At 40.6% G+C, this 17,448-nt stretch overlaps 1 protein-coding gene across 2 annotated transcripts in view; it reads left to right on the top strand.

Annotated features, from left to right (window-relative positions):
* Nucleotides 1-17,448, top strand: part of MAST3 (microtubule associated serine/threonine kinase 3) — a 1,680,970-nt gene that overhangs the window by 1,326,460 nt on the left and 337,062 nt on the right. For both annotated transcript variants that reach the window (XM_044090757.1, XM_044090758.1), the window contains one exon: nucleotides 12,363-12,572. In XM_044090757.1, the coding sequence (XP_043946692.1) occupies nucleotides 12,363-12,572 (210 nt within the window). The remainder of the gene's footprint in view (nucleotides 1-12,362; nucleotides 12,573-17,448) is intronic.

Here is a 17,448-nt window from a genome sequence, read left to right on the forward strand (position 1 = left end):
TCATGACACCCATGCAGACGGGCACTGAAAGTTTGACTGCAGAATCCTACATTAAGGCACTGTACGAGTACATCCACTTGTGCATGAATTGTGCCATCCCAAATAGAACCAACACACTCTTCTCCAAAAAAAGGAAGCCAATTTGGTGGTCCCCTGCCATAAACAAACTTTACAACAAAAGGAAGAAACTGTTGCAGAAAAGAGGAAAATCCCAGGATGCAAAGAATCTCCCTTACTAGCCTCAGTAAGAAGCCTAGATTCCTCATAAAATCCTCCAAAGCTAGTTACGAAAATAAAATTGCCAAAGATTCCAAAGACAGCCTCAGGGCATTCTATAGCTATGTCAAGAATCTAAATGGCAATGCTCAGATCTGCTCTGAGCTACAACAGAATGGCATTAAATATACTGATCCCAAGGATATTGCCAATATCCTGGCAGATCGATTCAGTGCCAACTTCACCCCCCTCTCATCCTCTAAAGGGCCTATCTCAGTACTGAAAGATTGCCAAATTCTGGTAATAACGGCCACACAGGTAAAAAATGCACTCTCCAAAGCTAAGAATACAGCATCCATGGGACCAGACAACATCCCGGGCTGTGTACTACATGAGCTACAAAATGAACTGGCACCTCACCTAAGTGTCATGTTTATTTGTAGCCTCACCTCAGGCTTCGTGCCCACTAAGTGGCGCAGAGCTACAGTTATCTCACTCCACAAAGGGGATCAACCTTGGTTCCAGGGAACTACCTCCCCATCAGTCTGACGAGCCTGATCTGCAAGGCCATGGAACGTATTATCATGGAACTTATAAACAAAGACATTGGCAACCTTCAAACACTAGACCCCACCGTGTTTGGGTTTGTGAAGGGCCGATCTTGACTCCTGAACCTGACTGACTTCTTTGAATCAATCTCCAGAGCTGTGGACGAGGGTAAGAGGGTCCACACAGCCTATCTGGACCTCGCCAAGGCCTTCAACACCATCCCCCACTCTGGAATCATAGATAAATTTAGTAAGCTGGGCATTAATCCCTACGTCACTCAATGGGTTGCCAACTGGCTTACTGACAGAACCCACACTGTAAAAGTAGCCGACTCCAAATCCAGCTCCAGACAAGTGACAAGTGGAGTGCCTCAGGGTTCATTCCTGGGACCGCTCTTGTTTGGTATCTACTTCTCTGAAGTACAGTCCAACACTAAGGGACTCTGGCTAACAAAATTTGCAGATGACTGCAAACTGGGAGCCATTATTGAATCTCCAAATGATGTGGATATTCTACAAAAGGGCCTTACAGAAACAGATGCTTGGTACCAGAGCCATGGGCTCAAGCTCAATGCCAAGAAATGTATAATTATCCCCTTTAGGAAAAAACATGTACCCGTGAATTACCACATAGGTGGCAGTACACTAAACACCAAAAGTGTGATAAGAGATTTAGGGACACAGGTGGACAGTGGTCTCACCTTTGATAACCACATCGCCACAACAGTCAGGAAATCCTTCTATGTGGCACACCTCATCACTAAGGGCTTTTCATCCAGAATAAACGTGGTCATTGTCCCACTGCACTCATCCCTCATTAGACCCATTATAGAATACAACACCCCGTTTGGTATGTACCTCTCAAGATACCTTCAACAACCAGAAAAGCCGCAGAAATACCTCACTAAAATACCTCACTAAAAGAGTCACAGACCTAAAGCAGATGCTCTATACTGACCATCTAAAAAAACTCCAGCTGTACTCTGTCGCATATCGTCTACTCAGAGGCAATCTCTGCTTAACATACAAGGCCATGTCAAACCCAGGGCTGTTGGACATGCTACACTTAAAGAAATCCCAATCCCTCAGAGCCACACGCTTCAGGGATCTAAACCTTGTCTTCACAATGAATAAAACATGCTGGAGGGATAGGTTCCTGACCCAGACACTCTCTAGACTCTGAAATAGACTGCCCATACATGTCAAGCAGAGCACCTCTTTGACCCTCTTCAAAAAGAACCTTGATGATTGGATGGGAAATAGGAAGTTCACCCCGGGGATCACATCAGTCACCGTGCTAGACAGGGGTCCAGGGAAGTAAATATTGTGGGAAGAAATAACCAGGGAATTCTTATGGCTAGACTTATATAGGCCCTAGGACCGATAGCCTAGTAGCAACCTACGAACCTATACCCGTCCACCTAGGAAATGGGTGGCTTCACCTTGGCATCTTACCTTTGTGCTTGAAGAACTAGCACTTCTTCATTTTGAACCAACTCAACAGGCCAATTTGAGGTTCTTGACTTGGAAAACTATGTGCTCTGACTTGTGCAAGAAGAGTGTCTTGAGTTACAAGCTGTTGTGGTGAGTCAATCCAATCTCATTTTCCACAAAGACAGTGTTTCTTTGAGAACATATATTCCTTTTATGCCTAAAGTGGTTTCAGAATTTACCATGAACCATTCTGTTAATCTCTCTCTGTATTTTTCCCAGAACCAAAAAATATAAACAAGAGAGAAAGAATCTTGCATATGCTGTATGTCCACAAGCGGCTCATATACTACTTGGAGAGAGCAAAATCCTTCAAGCAGGCCAATCAGTTTTTTTGTTTCCTATGAATTTAAGAAAAAAGGACAATCTGTGTCAAAGCAGGCAATTTCCAGATTTTTGTCCCATGCTAATTTTTTCTGCTTTGCTCATCATATCATGCGAATTCCAGCAGGTTAGGCCCCATTCTGCCAGGGCTTTGGCTTGTTCTGCGTCTTTTTGGAAATGATGGACTATAGAAGTATTCTAAAGGCAGCATTTTGATCTTCTCTACATACTTTCACAATGTATTACAAACTGGGTTCCTTTTCCAGGTCCAGTAGAGGCTTTACTAGGACCATTTCCCAGGGCTCCTGGATCACTAAATTCGTTCTACCTCCCTATACAATCCTAAACTTTGGCAGCCTACCCTTATAGTGTAGACTACTGCAACAGTGATCTCATGTTGAACATAATACAGCTGTGGAGATAAACTTACTGTAACAGTGCATGTTCTAACAGATCACTGCTGCAGTAGCTGTCCCCTCCCTCCTGCCTCCTTTTTCTGTTTTAGGTGTATTGTCAGGGTGTGGATGTATAGATTTTTTGTTTATATGTTGAATTTTTCCTTTCCTACCATTACCTTTCAGGGCTGTAGCCTCCCTTCTTGAGGCAAGACAGAGCAGAGGCTTTTAACTCCCTAGCTACTGTCTTTGTATGGCTCTCCTCATGCCCCGCAGCAGTTAGGACATGTGGAAGGTACCCTGAAGCTTAGAAAGCTGGCCAGTGGTCTCGCCTTTGCAGGATATGATCCATACAGTTTAAACTACTGCAACACTGGACTTTCTTTTATGCCATTTTGGACACACTCAAAAGGCATTGTATGACATTTGAAGTTTGCTGGATTATTTAATTTCCAGTAAAGTCGCAGTCATTATTTTTGTTTTTCTACTAATTATTGTTCTGAAAGGGAGTCTGTCTAGACTGCAAAGTGAAAACAAAAGAAATGTATTTGCAGGAGGTATGGGCACAGAGGTATTGAGCAGCTAAGAAACTGGACTGAAGAACCACATTAAATGCCTTTTAATTTTGAAATTAAATTTTTATGATAGGCTAACAATGTGGTGTCTAAACTTTTAGTTAACACAAAGCTAGGTAACTGATTGTAGCAGTTGAAGACAGTGTGTGTCAAATTAGAATTAATCTTTTCAAACCAGGATCTGAATTTTAGTATAGAATACTGCAGGAATGAACAACCATAATTTATAGGTTCCTGCAAAGTGTTTTACTTCCTGAAACTTCCAATATGGTCAGTGGCTTTTGCTCATAAAATTGAAAATGTGCATCACCGTTAAGTCATTCTGTTGCAGAATATCAGATTTCCAAGAGCTGTACTGAAAGGCCCTTCAACTAGCAATCACCTGTGGGAGTTCAACCCCAGGCAAATCTACAAGATAGTGCCAGTCACAGTTTTGGTGCTGTCCTGTAGTAATTATGGCTTCATACTGCAAAACTAAGTTTGTAACCAGATCTTCTGTGACATTTGGAGAAAGTAGTTTTTTTTTTTTTGTACCATCACATCACCTCCATCATCATCCTCTTTCGGCTGTTCCCGTTAGGGGTTGCCACAGCAGATCATCTGTTTCCATTTTTTCCTGTCCTCTGCATCTTGCTCTGTCACACCAACCACCTGCATGTCCTCTCTCACCACATCCATAAACCTTATCTTAGGCCTTTCTCTTTTCCTGTTACCTGGTAGTTTCATCCTTAACATCTTTTTCCCAATGTACTCAGCATCCCTCCTCAGCACATGTCCAAACCAACGTAATCTTGCCTCTCTGGCTTTGTCTCCAAACCTTCCAACCTGGGCTGACCCTCTAATATACTTATTCCTAATCCTGTCCACCCTCATCACACTCAGTGCAAATCTTAAAATCTTTAACTCTGTCACATCCAGCTCAAACTTTTGCCTTTTTGTCAGTGCCACTGTCTCCAACCCATATAACATAGCTGGTCTCACTACCCTCTTGTAGACCATCCCTTTCACTCTTACTGGTACTTGTCTGTCACAAATCACTCCAGACACTCTTCTCCACCCACTCCATCCTGCCTGTACTCTCTTCTTCACCTCTCTTCCATACTCACTGTTACTCTGAACTATTGAACCCAAGTATTTAAACTCATCCACCTTCGCCACCTGTACTCTTTGTGTCCTCACCATTCCTCTATCCTCCCTCTCATTCACACACATTTACTCTGTTTTAGTCCTGCTGACCTTCATTCCTCTTCTCTCTAGAGCATATCTCCATCTCTCCAGGGTCATCTCCACCTGTTCCCTACTCTCACTACAGATCACAATGTCCTCTGCAAACATCATAGTCCATGGGGACTCCTGTCTGATCTCGTCTGTCAACCTGTCCCATCACCATTGCAAATAAGAAAGGGCTCCGAGCTGATCCTTTATATGTTTGTAAATTTTTCTAATGTTATTACCCTGCAAACCTATTAAAAATATCTTTACAGCTTTAAACTCTTAATAGAGTACAGGGCAGTATAGTATGTTCAGCAGTATAGCAGTTAGCTACAGCATTTTGAATCCAGAATGTTGAGCAGTTAAGCTGTTTCCTTCAAAACTTTAATATAAAGTACTACCAAGTTCTGTTTTTTTTACACATTTATCTGAAGCAGTTCATATTGACATAGCACAATGGTGAACATATTGAATATTGCATCTTGCTTTCTTTTTAATTAAATCTTACCACTTTAGCTATCTGATTTTGTTCAATAGTGTCATATTTATCCATTTTAAATAAATGTTTTGTAGGACAGTGCTTTCTGAAATACTGGACGTTTGGATGTGTAATTCTAGAGTGCATCAGTATGTCCACAGCATAGGATGTCTCTGAAAATTTGATAAAAATTTAATTATAGAAAAGCACAATGAACTAAAGAAGAAACTAGGTAAATTATTTCTGCAGGGGTTCTTCTCTGTCTTGCACTCCTTCACTAATTAAATAACCATATCTGAGGACACAGTAACTTGGAGTGAAGGAAATTGTGGAAAACCAAACATAATGTCCATCTCCAATGCATTGTTACCTCAGAGTTAGTATATATAACTAGCTGGGGTGGAAGAGATGCAGGGTAGCATATGTTAAGTTGGGTTCATTTATATTTTACCATTTCATTGTTACTCTGTCTGTTGAAGCATTTTAGTAGACATTTCATAGTTTGATGTGAAACTCCTCATTTTGTAATGTACCCAGTAAATGCTTTTGAACTTTTAGAAATGTCAGATCTACACTGAGAGGATCACTGCTGTAGTAGTAGTATTACCTATCTATGGACTTTGCAGAAGATGTTTGTCCATCCTTCTGGACTGACTTCCAGACCCTTTGTGGATAGCCTCCTCTTCTGGTATCAGTCTGAAATATGGCTTACAAGGAGGTGAGGCTTACACAGTCACAGAGTTCTCACACCACTGTCTATTCAATCCCTTTCAGTTACATTGAGAGAATAAGTACCCAATTTGGACTTGATGTACAGTTGTTGCTTTATTATTGCTGTTTACTATTACTGATTTGTATAATAATTGTTGAATTTAGAAATTAGCTTTTCAGAATTTTCAAAGGTCCATGCTCTCCCTACAATAGCAAGGTAATAAATGTACATACTGAAAACAAATTATGTATATGTTCATAGGTAGTTACAAGGAATACAGTACAGGATACCATTAAGATGCCCATCTCGTATTCCCAATTGCCTCAAAGCACTGTCTGGTTAAGTGACTTGCTCAAGGTCACATAGTAGACAGATTAAGGTGGAACGATTCAAACCCTGCACCCTTGGCACAGGAAGCAGCTCATTAACAAATCAGAACTTTAGTCCTGTACACTGATTGCCGGCTCAAGAAGACATTCACACAGTATCTTGTGTGTTTGTTTCAGGTTTCCACCTGTAACGACCATGCTACCTTTAAAAGAAGAGGCTGTCTAGTAGGGTCTAGAGCCTTTGTGCCTACGTAGGTCAGAAAAAGTTTGATGCCTTGGTGTAGGCTAGCTCTCCCCCATGTGAGCCTTTTATATGGCTGCCTTGGTGTAGGCTAGCTCTCCCCCATGTGAGTCTTTTATATGGCTGCCTTGGTGTAGGCTAGCTCTCCCCCATGTGAGCCTTTTATATGGCCTCCAACAGAGATAGACAAGGGAAGCAAGGAAAATAGTGTGATCTTGGAAGATTTATCAATAAGAATTTAGTGGCCAGAGAGCAAGGAGTCCTTTCAGTCCCTCAGAGGCCTGCCAGAATCAGCTTTGGGGATGACTTTACCTCATGGTTGTCTTTACCCCACCAGAGAAAGACAGACAGTAGGATTCAAACTCTGTCTGACACAGCTGTATAGGCATCCTAGGGGAGTTCTGTGATGCCAAGGCCAAATAGTTTACAGTTGTTGTGCTCACTGTTTTCTTCACAGGAAACACTTCTTCATTGTATGTCAGCACCGTATGGGCTTTCTAGCAACTGTAAAGACAGATTCTATTTGTGTTTGAAATCTCTTGCTGCTGATGTCCGTTTGTTTTCTTCTTTTTGTCTGGGACTGCTTTTTAGATGTGTTAAACTGAGTGGAACAAAGTTAAATAAGTATTCTTAAATCATAGATTTGAACTTTTATTTTCATCCTTAAACTTTGGATGTCCAGCACAAGTAATTAAAAATAAAAATTAGATACAGTTGATGTTTTCTAGCATACATCAGTCTGTGTAAAACATTTTCCCTGTGAAAATGCAGTATTGTCATTTATGTATAATTGCATCTTTTTAAAGTAAAACAATTTTCATTTGTTCATCCATAACAAATTTCTGCAAATAGTAAAGGGCACCCTTACAAAATTGCTGTGACTGATGGTGTCCGCCCTACTGAAAGGAGATTGGCCATCAGCTGTTATAGTGTAGTAATGTCTGTCCCATTGGAAGAGTGATCATTAGCTGAGATCTTGGTATCTAGTTAGTGAACACAGGAAAAAAAAGGTACTGTCACTGTCAAGGAATTGGTAACCCTTACTGGAAAATTGTGTGAGTGTGTGTGTGTGTGTGTGTCTCTCTGAGTTTGGTTGTATTTCAGTTTTGTTAAATTGTAGTAGAAGGTGTTCAACTGGGATGGTGATGGATGAAATCCTGAGGAGTCAGAAATTATGAATGTGTTTTATGTCTAATAGGGTGAAGCTTACTGGGTGTGACAGTTAGTCGTAGCCTAAAGCAGTAATGTGTATTTTACAAGTTCTTAAGGCTAATCACTTCTTACGTACATATTTGGTGACAAGAGGAGGATTCAGATCTCTTCCATCCATCATGTAAATTTTTAACATGGGTCCAGGAATCAAGGCCCATACTGCTGCCTATCATATCTGGTTATTGTTGTTTCTGGTATTCTAAATTTGCAAAAATCTTTTCAACAAGACTAGAATTAACATTGAGTGATCTAACTATGGCAGGGGTCAGAACTAATAAGTCTCTGTTGTAGATTCCATAACAATCTACACTACTATTCATCCAGGCAGTTGTTGATAAATTTAAACATGTGGACAGATGTTTTGTTGGGTGTTAGTCTAGCAGAGTGTTTTTTTTTTTTAGAATTCATTATCTTTGTAGTTTGTGTGACCAACCTGTGTAATAGCCTATTATGGAAAATCTATTTTTTTCCAGTGTATGGAAAATTGTTAATCTCTGATGTCCCTTATGCATATTAGCAAGTTTTCATTGAAAGAGGTATTACAAGTTGTAGAACATTTTGTAAATTTCTGGTTGTTAAGTATTCACAGGGGCACCACAGCTTATTAACATTCTTATTGCAAGCTTCATTATCTTTGCTGTTACTTCTGGCATTGTGGTTTTACTTTGTGATGCGCACACATATGTTCATTTTCATGTTTACTCTCTCCTTTCACATTTTGACTTTCCCGTACATGTTTTATATGCATTTCTTACTGTGCTCACTGTATGTATATCACTTTCATTCTTATTTCTGTGCTATAGTTAGTTTTACTGGAACTTTCACTTATTCATGCAGTGTAATTTAGCTTTTTGTACTTACATTATCCTTTCCTTGGCTGGTCTCTGGCTAGTATTCGGAGGATATTCGCATACACACACGTACATACACGTGTGTGTAAAGTTAAGGCATTAACTGGAAAGATTGCTGCCCTGCAAAAAAAGAATTTTTTTTTATAGGTTTTTAAGTTACACTTATTGATACTAAAAAAAAAAAATGGTGAGGTGTGACTTATTTTGAATAATTTGATGGGAGTCAGGGAGCTGTAGTCTGTATCTGTGTGTGTGCATGATAGAGGCAAGTGAATATTTAAAATGTTGGAGGCATAAATTACCTGCACTGGCTGTTAAAAGATGGGTATATTTGGGACTGTTCCTGTCTGTGCATAGATGTCCCAAATTCAAGTGGGTACTCAGTGCAACAGGCTGGATGTATCGATCAAGTTTTAATTCTATGGGCATCCACGGTGTTTAAAATGGCTGCCTCATAGCCCTTGGGTCTTCAATTCACTTCCCAGTAAGGTGCCTTCTATGTGAAGTCAGCATGTCCTTTGTTTGTCTGTGTGGAGTTCTGCTGGGTGCTCCATTTTCCTGCTGCATCCCAACGGCACCATGTAGATGAATCTGTGATCCTCCAGATTGCATGTAAATGTTTCCTGTGAAAGACTGCTGTTATAGTCAGGATGAGTTAGTGTGCCCCGTGCTCATTCAGTGCAGGGATAGTGTTGAGCTTCCCCATCACCCTGAATTGGATAAAGCAGTTTTGCATAGTTTACAGCCTCAGAGAGTTTACTGAAACACCATTTTTGCTGGGGCCAGTGTTGCTAGTTCTGAAAAGCATAGCTATAGTTTACAGGTATTAAAATTGTGACAAGATTCTTTGTGGCCAGTTTTGAATCATATCAGCTTTCTTTTGTTTAGCTGAGACATCAGTATTAGAAGCAGACTAAAATAATGTGGTTACATGTGTGCTGCTCATCCTAGCATCACCGTAGCGCCTTGACATAAACTGTTTAAAAACTTGGGGGTGCAAGTCCATAATCCTGTGAAACTAGTGAAGGAGTTGCTGGAGGGTGGAGAATTGCAACTCTGCCCACGTAACAAAAGTCTCATATATTTACAGAGCCAGCCAAAGTACTGTTGATGCCTAAAGTGGAAGGCTGTTCAGGCCATGTTGTCATTGATGCTGTTGGAGTGTCAGTGTGCCTTAGTGTGATATAGAGACAAAGTACTTGTCACCATCTCTGCACGACTAGCTTCAGGTTAATTTCGTCTTCTCATCTGAAGAAAGAATATTTTTCCATGAACTGTGTAAACATCAGTAAATGTGGTTTGTAAAATATCACCATATTTATTTCAGGGTTTGCTTTTGCTATTTTCTTTATTAAAGTCGCACGTCTTGGTAAATTCATTTTTTTTGGTGTGTTAAAAAATAAAGAAAAAATAGTCTCCTAGAAGAGTATATTACTACTGCAAAAGCAGTGTTTAGAGTTGTAGTGACCACTTTGGTGTAATGTCTCACGAGTTCTTGTGGGTGAGCTGTAGATGTATTTCCTCCTCCCTACAGGTGTGTGTGGACATGCATGTACATACACTGTTAGGAAAATAAGTTAAAATGCTGTCTAGACTGTATGCCGAGGTCAGCAAGATGCAGGGTCAGAGTTGTTCATTACCAGGTTTTGGAAATTTAGTTCTCAAATAATGGAATAGGATGCATTTAGGGCATCTTAAACCTGCAGTGAACATTTTAGTGTACATGCATGAGCTGTGTTATTACTGGCACCTAGCTGGTAATTTAGATGGGAAAGGAAGGTTGCATGAATACTGACCTAACTGCTGGGTAAGGTATGTATCCTTGATGAACATAGACTAGACATTTTGTTATATGCAGGTACAGGTAGACATATTTACATGCAGCAGATGAGTTTTGACATGGGGCTGCCTCCATGCCACACAGCCTATTATAAGATCAATTAATCCCTACAGGAGCAAGGAGTAAGGCATAGGTGTGCTGTGAGATATTACTGATGAGCTGTTAGAGAAGGAATGAAAGAACTTGTGCCAGCTTTTGAACAGGAAATGAAGTTCACCAATTAAAACAAGAAACTTTCTTATACAGCTATCATTCCTGAGTCAGACTGCAGTATGTGTCTGAATTTAAACAAAGAGGTTTGCATCACAGCTTGTTAAGATGACAAGTGAGTGAGGAGCGGTTATACAGTCCTTGAAAGTCTCCGTTGTTGATGGAATGAGTAGTTGAACATTGATTTGTTCAGTAATCATACCATTTTCATTGCATTAGAGAAGGTTGTGTATTTTTTGTTGTAACATTTAGTATTATTGGCTTTACTTATAATGTGAAGACTTCTTTACAAAAGATCAGATGTATTTTTTCTTTTTTTGCAAACAGAATCAAAAAATGACATCAGTAATCACATGCCGCAGTACTAAGAGTTGAGATTCTCCCTTACCCTCAAAGGAAAGAAATGTAGCGGCTGATTCATTTAATATTTACTTACTGTGGTAACTAGTAAGGTGGACATCACAGAAACTTGGCATTTTTCATCTTTGACATAGGAAGGTACATTATGTACAATTACAATAATCAGGATTGTAGTCATAAATAGTAATCCTATAATGTCAGACTCATAAATAGCATGTAAATCAAGCAAATGATAACACATTAATTATCATTTATGAGATTAGGTGATGCCAGTGGATGAATACATTTAGTTTTATTACTAAGGTAGAATATTAGTAGGCCGCAGTGGTGTAGCGGTTAGCATTGTCGTCTCACAGCAAGAGGTTCTCCTGTTCGATTCACGGCTGGAGCGCCTTCTATGTGGAGTCTGCATGTCCTCCCCGCGGTTGAGTGACGTATAAAGACATGCAGGTAGGTGTGTGCATGAATGGGTGTGCCTTCTTTGAAGGTTGGGCATCAGGATGGCAACTCGGCACCGTAAAAATCCACTGCCAATCATTAGCGGAGCAGAGTTCCACTGTGGCAACCCCTAACCGGGAAAAGCCGAAATACTTTACTAAGGTAGAATGTTAAGACCGAGGATGAAGTCATCATCATCCCTCCCAATTGCCTGATGACCATTAAGCCCTTCAAAGAACAGAATTTTGGGGGCATCACCCAGGCCTAAGTCAAGTTTGTCCTGCCCCTAATACTCCTGTAGCTGTCTTCATGCGCTTTGATGAAGCTTGATTCAGTGCAGATGTTCCTCCATGCATGCTTTACTCTCCCAGTACTGCAGTATGGCACATCATTGTTGAGCAATCCTTCTATGTGGCTTGGCACCTGTTGCTCCTGCAGTAGACTTTCTAACTTCTGCTTGTTGCCACTAGCATGGCAGGGTTACCCAGCCAACTTCCCACAAGATGGATGAGTTGACATTAGTTTTTCACTACCACTTCTCCAGTACTTGGATCATTAACCGATCTTGAGTTGTCTGAGTTAAACTGGGGAATTTATCTCCATGCTGTGAACCAGACTGCAGGCAGAGAGTGAAGTTGCTGACACAACTGAGCTAGAAATAGCATTCCAAACTTTGCATAAAGTAATGTAAATGGCTTTACTGCTGCTATACATTTTATATTAGGGATGGAGGCAGAGAAAGAAAGAGTGAACAGGGCAGTAGTGAAGGAATACAGAGCTACAGGTAAGAAGGTTAGAGTAAAACAGTGTATGTAATTGACAGCCTTCAAGTATATTCCACACTTAGTGATAGACATGCATGCTGCTGAGTGAAATGGACATAACTAAAACTCATAGTATATTACAGTTATATTTTATTGTCTTCTGTAGCTGATGTTCTTGTAACCAGCCTTAGTCGAGTTCGTTTACGAAGTAATAGCACAGGCACCAAGCACTCATCCCATAGGGCATCAGACTTTGGCGTGTTTCGCAGACTTGGAAGTCAGACAGACACTACTACTGAAAAACAAAGGACATCTCCAGGGAACAAAGTGCCAAAATCTGCATCTGTCTCTGCACTGTCTCTTATCATTACCTCAGGTAAGTGCAGCCTTGAAGATAGAATTCTTTTTATTCCCTAAAACAGACAAATGATTGTTTTCTGCAAACTCTTCTTTCTTTTTTAGTGGTATTATAGGGTTTAGCTGCACTGCTTTGCAGACGTTTGTGCTTGTTAGACATGTCTGATAATATTAAGTATTTAAATTTTGAAGTACAACACTTTTCAGGAGATATGCAAAGATGCGACTCATCTTGCTTTGAACATGACCTCTTTGTGCAAATGTGTGTTATAGTAGTTAAGGTAGCCGATCCCGTAGACTAGATGTTACTGAACCAGGGTGTGCGTATGGAGGTACATACATTACAGCTGATCATATGACCAGGGAACATAATTAGCTAGCAGACAATTAACTTGCAGACTCTTGCCTGAAATAGGGTACAACCGCGGTGGTTCAGCGGTAGCATTGTCACTTCACAGCAAGAGGTTCTCCTGTTCGATTCACGACTGGAGCGCCTTCTGTGTGGAGTCTGTATGTCCTCCCCGCGGTCGAGTGGTGGTCGCAAGACATGCATGAATGGGCGTGCCTTCGTTGAAGGTTGCGCGTTGGGCTGGCACCTCGGCACTGTAAAAATCAACTGCCAATCATTAGCAGACCAGAGTTCCGCTGTGGCGACCCCTAACCGGGAAAAGCTGAAAGAAAAACAACAACTCTTGCCTGAAATAGGGTCATATTCTCAAACAAGTAATAATGCTTGGTGCTGAAGTTGCAGACTTCTGCAGTTGCTGGAAAATGGAAACTTAAAAAAAATGCAACTTGGCTATAAAAATACATGCTCATCCAGGCTAGTGTTAGTTTTTTGTCTTATAATTAGTAGTATGTTCCATCATCTTCCTGTTTGCTGCTTTGCTAATACCATGCTGGAAAAAGAGAAACACTTCCCTATTTATTTAACCCCATCCCTTTCTGAGGCTCCCTACCCCCTTGAGCTAAGACCATCAGTCACATAAATGGACAGTGTCCCACCTCATGGAGTATGTGCCATGGCCACGCATGCTGTTCTCTCTGCTTGAGTCCAGCTGCACTAACATAGCACTGAGTTAAGTTCACACCAAGATGGCAGGATTAAGCATACTGGCGCAAAAGACTGCCAGTTACTGCCACTTTCTCCATCGTCACCGATGAGATTACAAACGTGAAAACTTGAGTCCGACAGGAAGAGGCACATAGCGTTTAAATGAAAGCACATTTATTTGTTTGTTAACCAGGGTAGAGCACCGCTCCAAGTGGAATATTTCCAGGTGCATAAAAGGGTTTGCAACCAGATTTTAAAAAAATAATAATAAACAGTGCTATAAGAAGTGGGTTACCCAATAATTTACAGTGAGAAAATAGAAATGCAATCAGGGATTGAGTAAACATAGAATTAAGCAGTGCACAATTGAGCATTTTCTTGCTAAACTTACTAGAGAAGGAGAACGTGAAGTAATCAGAGTATTTATATTGCATAATGAATCTTCTGTTACACTTTGAAATCTAGCAAAGGAACACTATTGTACATTGAGATATGTACATTGCAACAACAAAAGCAATTCTGATAGAGAGTAAGTTGTACAAAGGGAGCTATATACTAAGTGAAGTGATGCACATGCACATGTAGATGGAGAGCCCAGTCTCTGTAGTGGAAGCTGTCTACACCAAGCCTGGCTCAAAACACTGCTGATGTATTTACTTTTCTTTATTGCATTCTGTAGTATCTGGCTAAAGTAAACCAGTAAGTTAGCTTCTGAACACTCCGGTCTACCTGAATGATCTCCCTTGCCGTATGCATGCTATCGTGTTTCGAAGGCTTCATTATTTTAAGTAGTTTGATTCTTTCTATTTCTGTCACAGACTACCTGTGAAAAGCATTTTGTTTGCATGCTGTGCTTTGAGCAAAACAGAGACCACCATTTATTTTACCAACCCCACAGCTTGCATTATTTGGATTCAGCCGCATACCTCTTATCTCTTTCTAGTAGCAGCAGTCTCTTCAGCTGATCCTGGAACGGCTTCACTTTAAACTATTGCTTTGTCTTTCATAAAATGTAACTTTGTGACAAAATAGTAAAGATTACAGAGACCTAGTGACATAACACATTAGAGTTGCCTCTGTTGTTCAGCAATAGCATGTCATTACAAGTTTTTTTGTCTATTCTATTAATGTTTAGGATGATTAATACCAATAATTTAACTGGCACTGACTTGGTGACTTTAGCCTCACATGCCTAAATGAAGACGATAAGGGCTGTTTGCATTAATGTGGCTGTCAGTTAAGTGTAACCTGGTTAGTGGTACAAATTAGTGTAGGTTTCACAGTCTGCATATTTGGTTTACTGTTTGCCTGTCAGCTGACACTTTGGATTCAACTACTTATTTCCTTTTTAAATGCAGTTGACCAATCAGCCTTGGTTTTAAATCAGTTTCTGCAGCTGCCTTTGAGCTGGGCACTACTGTCTAACTCTTTACAGGAGATAGCATCATTCTTGGGTTCACATGTGCTTGCTCAGTATGCCTGGGAAGAAGTTGATTACACTTTGCTTTGGCTGTCCGGATGTTCTAGTGGAGATTTATATTTTTTTCTGTGTGGATCCATTACAAGTCCTTGAAAGAGCTCTGCTCATTTCACAAATGTAGTCAAAGATTAGTTGACACTGACCAGTCCTGTGACATAGAGGGATGAAGCTCTCTGTGTCCAGGTGACCTAAGTTCAGTTAGCAGATATGGTGCTGGAGATATTAGGTGATGAGAATGCAGGTGAGCAGCCAATTCTAGCTCATCTATCTTAGATGAAGGGAAGCAGCTAGTCCTGCTCCAGCTGGAAGACTGGGATATGTTAGGGATACAGCTCATATGGATGTAGTAACTGTCTGCTGTATGTAGGCAGGGCAGGCTTGTATGTGATATCACACTCCCTCCCTTGTGCATAACCACAGCTACTGACTGCCATGGGAGTGGATGCGGTTCTAGGGACAGAGGGCTGCCTCAGTCACACTAATGGTCTGCCTCCATGCTTTACTCTTGACTCATCAGGGAACAAAGGGGCAGTCATTTTCCATCTGACTCCTGTAACAAATGGGACATAGTGCAGTTGCCATGGGTCTGGGAATGAGTGGGCTGGTTGCCTGTCTGTGGTGTGCATAGAAGGGGGGTTAATGTTAATCTGACTGTGGTGTAACAAAAAAGAAAGCTGAAACAGACCGTTGATAAAATAGGTATTGAAGACTTTAAGTTTATGAGCAAATTAAGCAGAAACGCACAGAAAAGAAATGAAAAACATCTTTTCTTCTGGCAAGCCCCTTCCTTTGCGCCTGACATGTTGGGAACTTCACACCTACACACTCCCTACTTTATTATTCTCATCCAAGATCAATGCATATCAGGGGCGAAGTGCTCAACAAAAGACAATGAAAAGCTGTTTTCTCTGGGCAGGCCGCAGTGTCTGAGAACATTGATGCATATAATTGCAGACAACCTGCAGTCTTTACATCAGGGCAGATAAGCACAAACCGCTCTCTTGTGTATTAAGTGAGTAGTAAACAAGTAAGTACAACCTCAAACAGTAAACCTTGAGCAATTTCAAGTCGTCACATATGCAAAAGTATGTAGATCTTTTTTGCTATGTGTCTATGAAACAGGGTTGCTAGACACCCTTATTTGAGAGGGATTGTCCTGGGATCAGCAGCCCAATCCCGAGACTCTCACTGCTGGTTAAAATCCCGGTGAAACAGCCTCCGCTTGTTTTTTTTTTTTTTTTTTTTTTTATTGGCCTGTATGCCGCTTCGTTTTTTGTTTTTTGTTTTTTTTATTGCCTGTATACAAACCAATCAAAAAATCGCAAAGCAAAGCCACTTCTGTTCAATGCAAAACATCACGCAGAGGCTCCACTGTGCAATTCTTTGATTTGTTCGTATACCGGCATATAGGCCATTAAAATTCAAAACAGAGCTATTTTTGTTTAACGCAGATCTGCTGATGTTCCGCATTAAAGACCTTTTTTTTTCTGGTCCCTACCTGCTTTACAAATCTGGCAACCCTGCTATGAAACGTGGAGTAATTATTTATCACAAGACCAGTGCTAACTTTCAAGTCTCAATTAAAAATGTACTGCATAGAAAAGATCAGTTTTATGCAGTTGTTTGTAGTCAGTATGTGTTTGACAAAAGCTTCTCTGCATTACAAACATTAAACATATCACAGTCCATGCTTAAAACATTGAGTAAAAGAATCAGGATGAAGTTGTAATTCACAAATTCCATTGGTGGCATGTTGTACCTAACAGATCTACAGTAAACTGCTTTAAGGGTTGCCAGATGTCCTTATTTGAGCGGGGCTGTCCTGAGATCAGCAGCCCAATCCCAAGTCCCACTCTGCCTGTTAAAATCCCAGAGAAAGAGCCTCCACTTTGTGATTTTTGATTGGCTCGTATACCAGCATATGGACCAATCATAAATCGCAAAGCAGAAACACTTCTGTTCAGTGTGGAACGGAGGCTCCTCTGTGAAATTTTTGATTGGCTTGTTTATCAGCATAAGGGCCAATCATAAATTGCAAAGTGGAGCCACTTTTGTTCAGTGTGAAACAGAAGAAGCTCTGCTGTGCTATTTTTTTGGTTGGCTTGTATACCGGCATACGAGCCAATCAAAAATTGCAAAGCGGAGCTACTTCTGTTTAATACTGAGCTACCTGCTGTTCCACATGAAAGACCTTTTTTTCTTTTTTCTTTTTGGTCCCTTGGTCCCTGATCCCTGGTATCAAATGAAGTGAGTACATTTATTAGGGCTTATCGCCTTTGTTGAAAACCTTGCAGTTACTAGTGTAGAGCAAGATAAAGTGGATGCATCCTCTGATTTAAGTCTGACGAGGCACATACAAGG

Source organism: Protopterus annectens, chromosome 13.part0 (assembly GCF_019279795.1).
Source record: "Protopterus annectens isolate FY-2018-M chromosome 13.part0, PAN1.0, whole genome shotgun sequence".
In the NCBI taxonomy this organism is placed as follows: Eukaryota; Metazoa; Chordata; order Ceratodontiformes; family Protopteridae; genus Protopterus; species Protopterus annectens.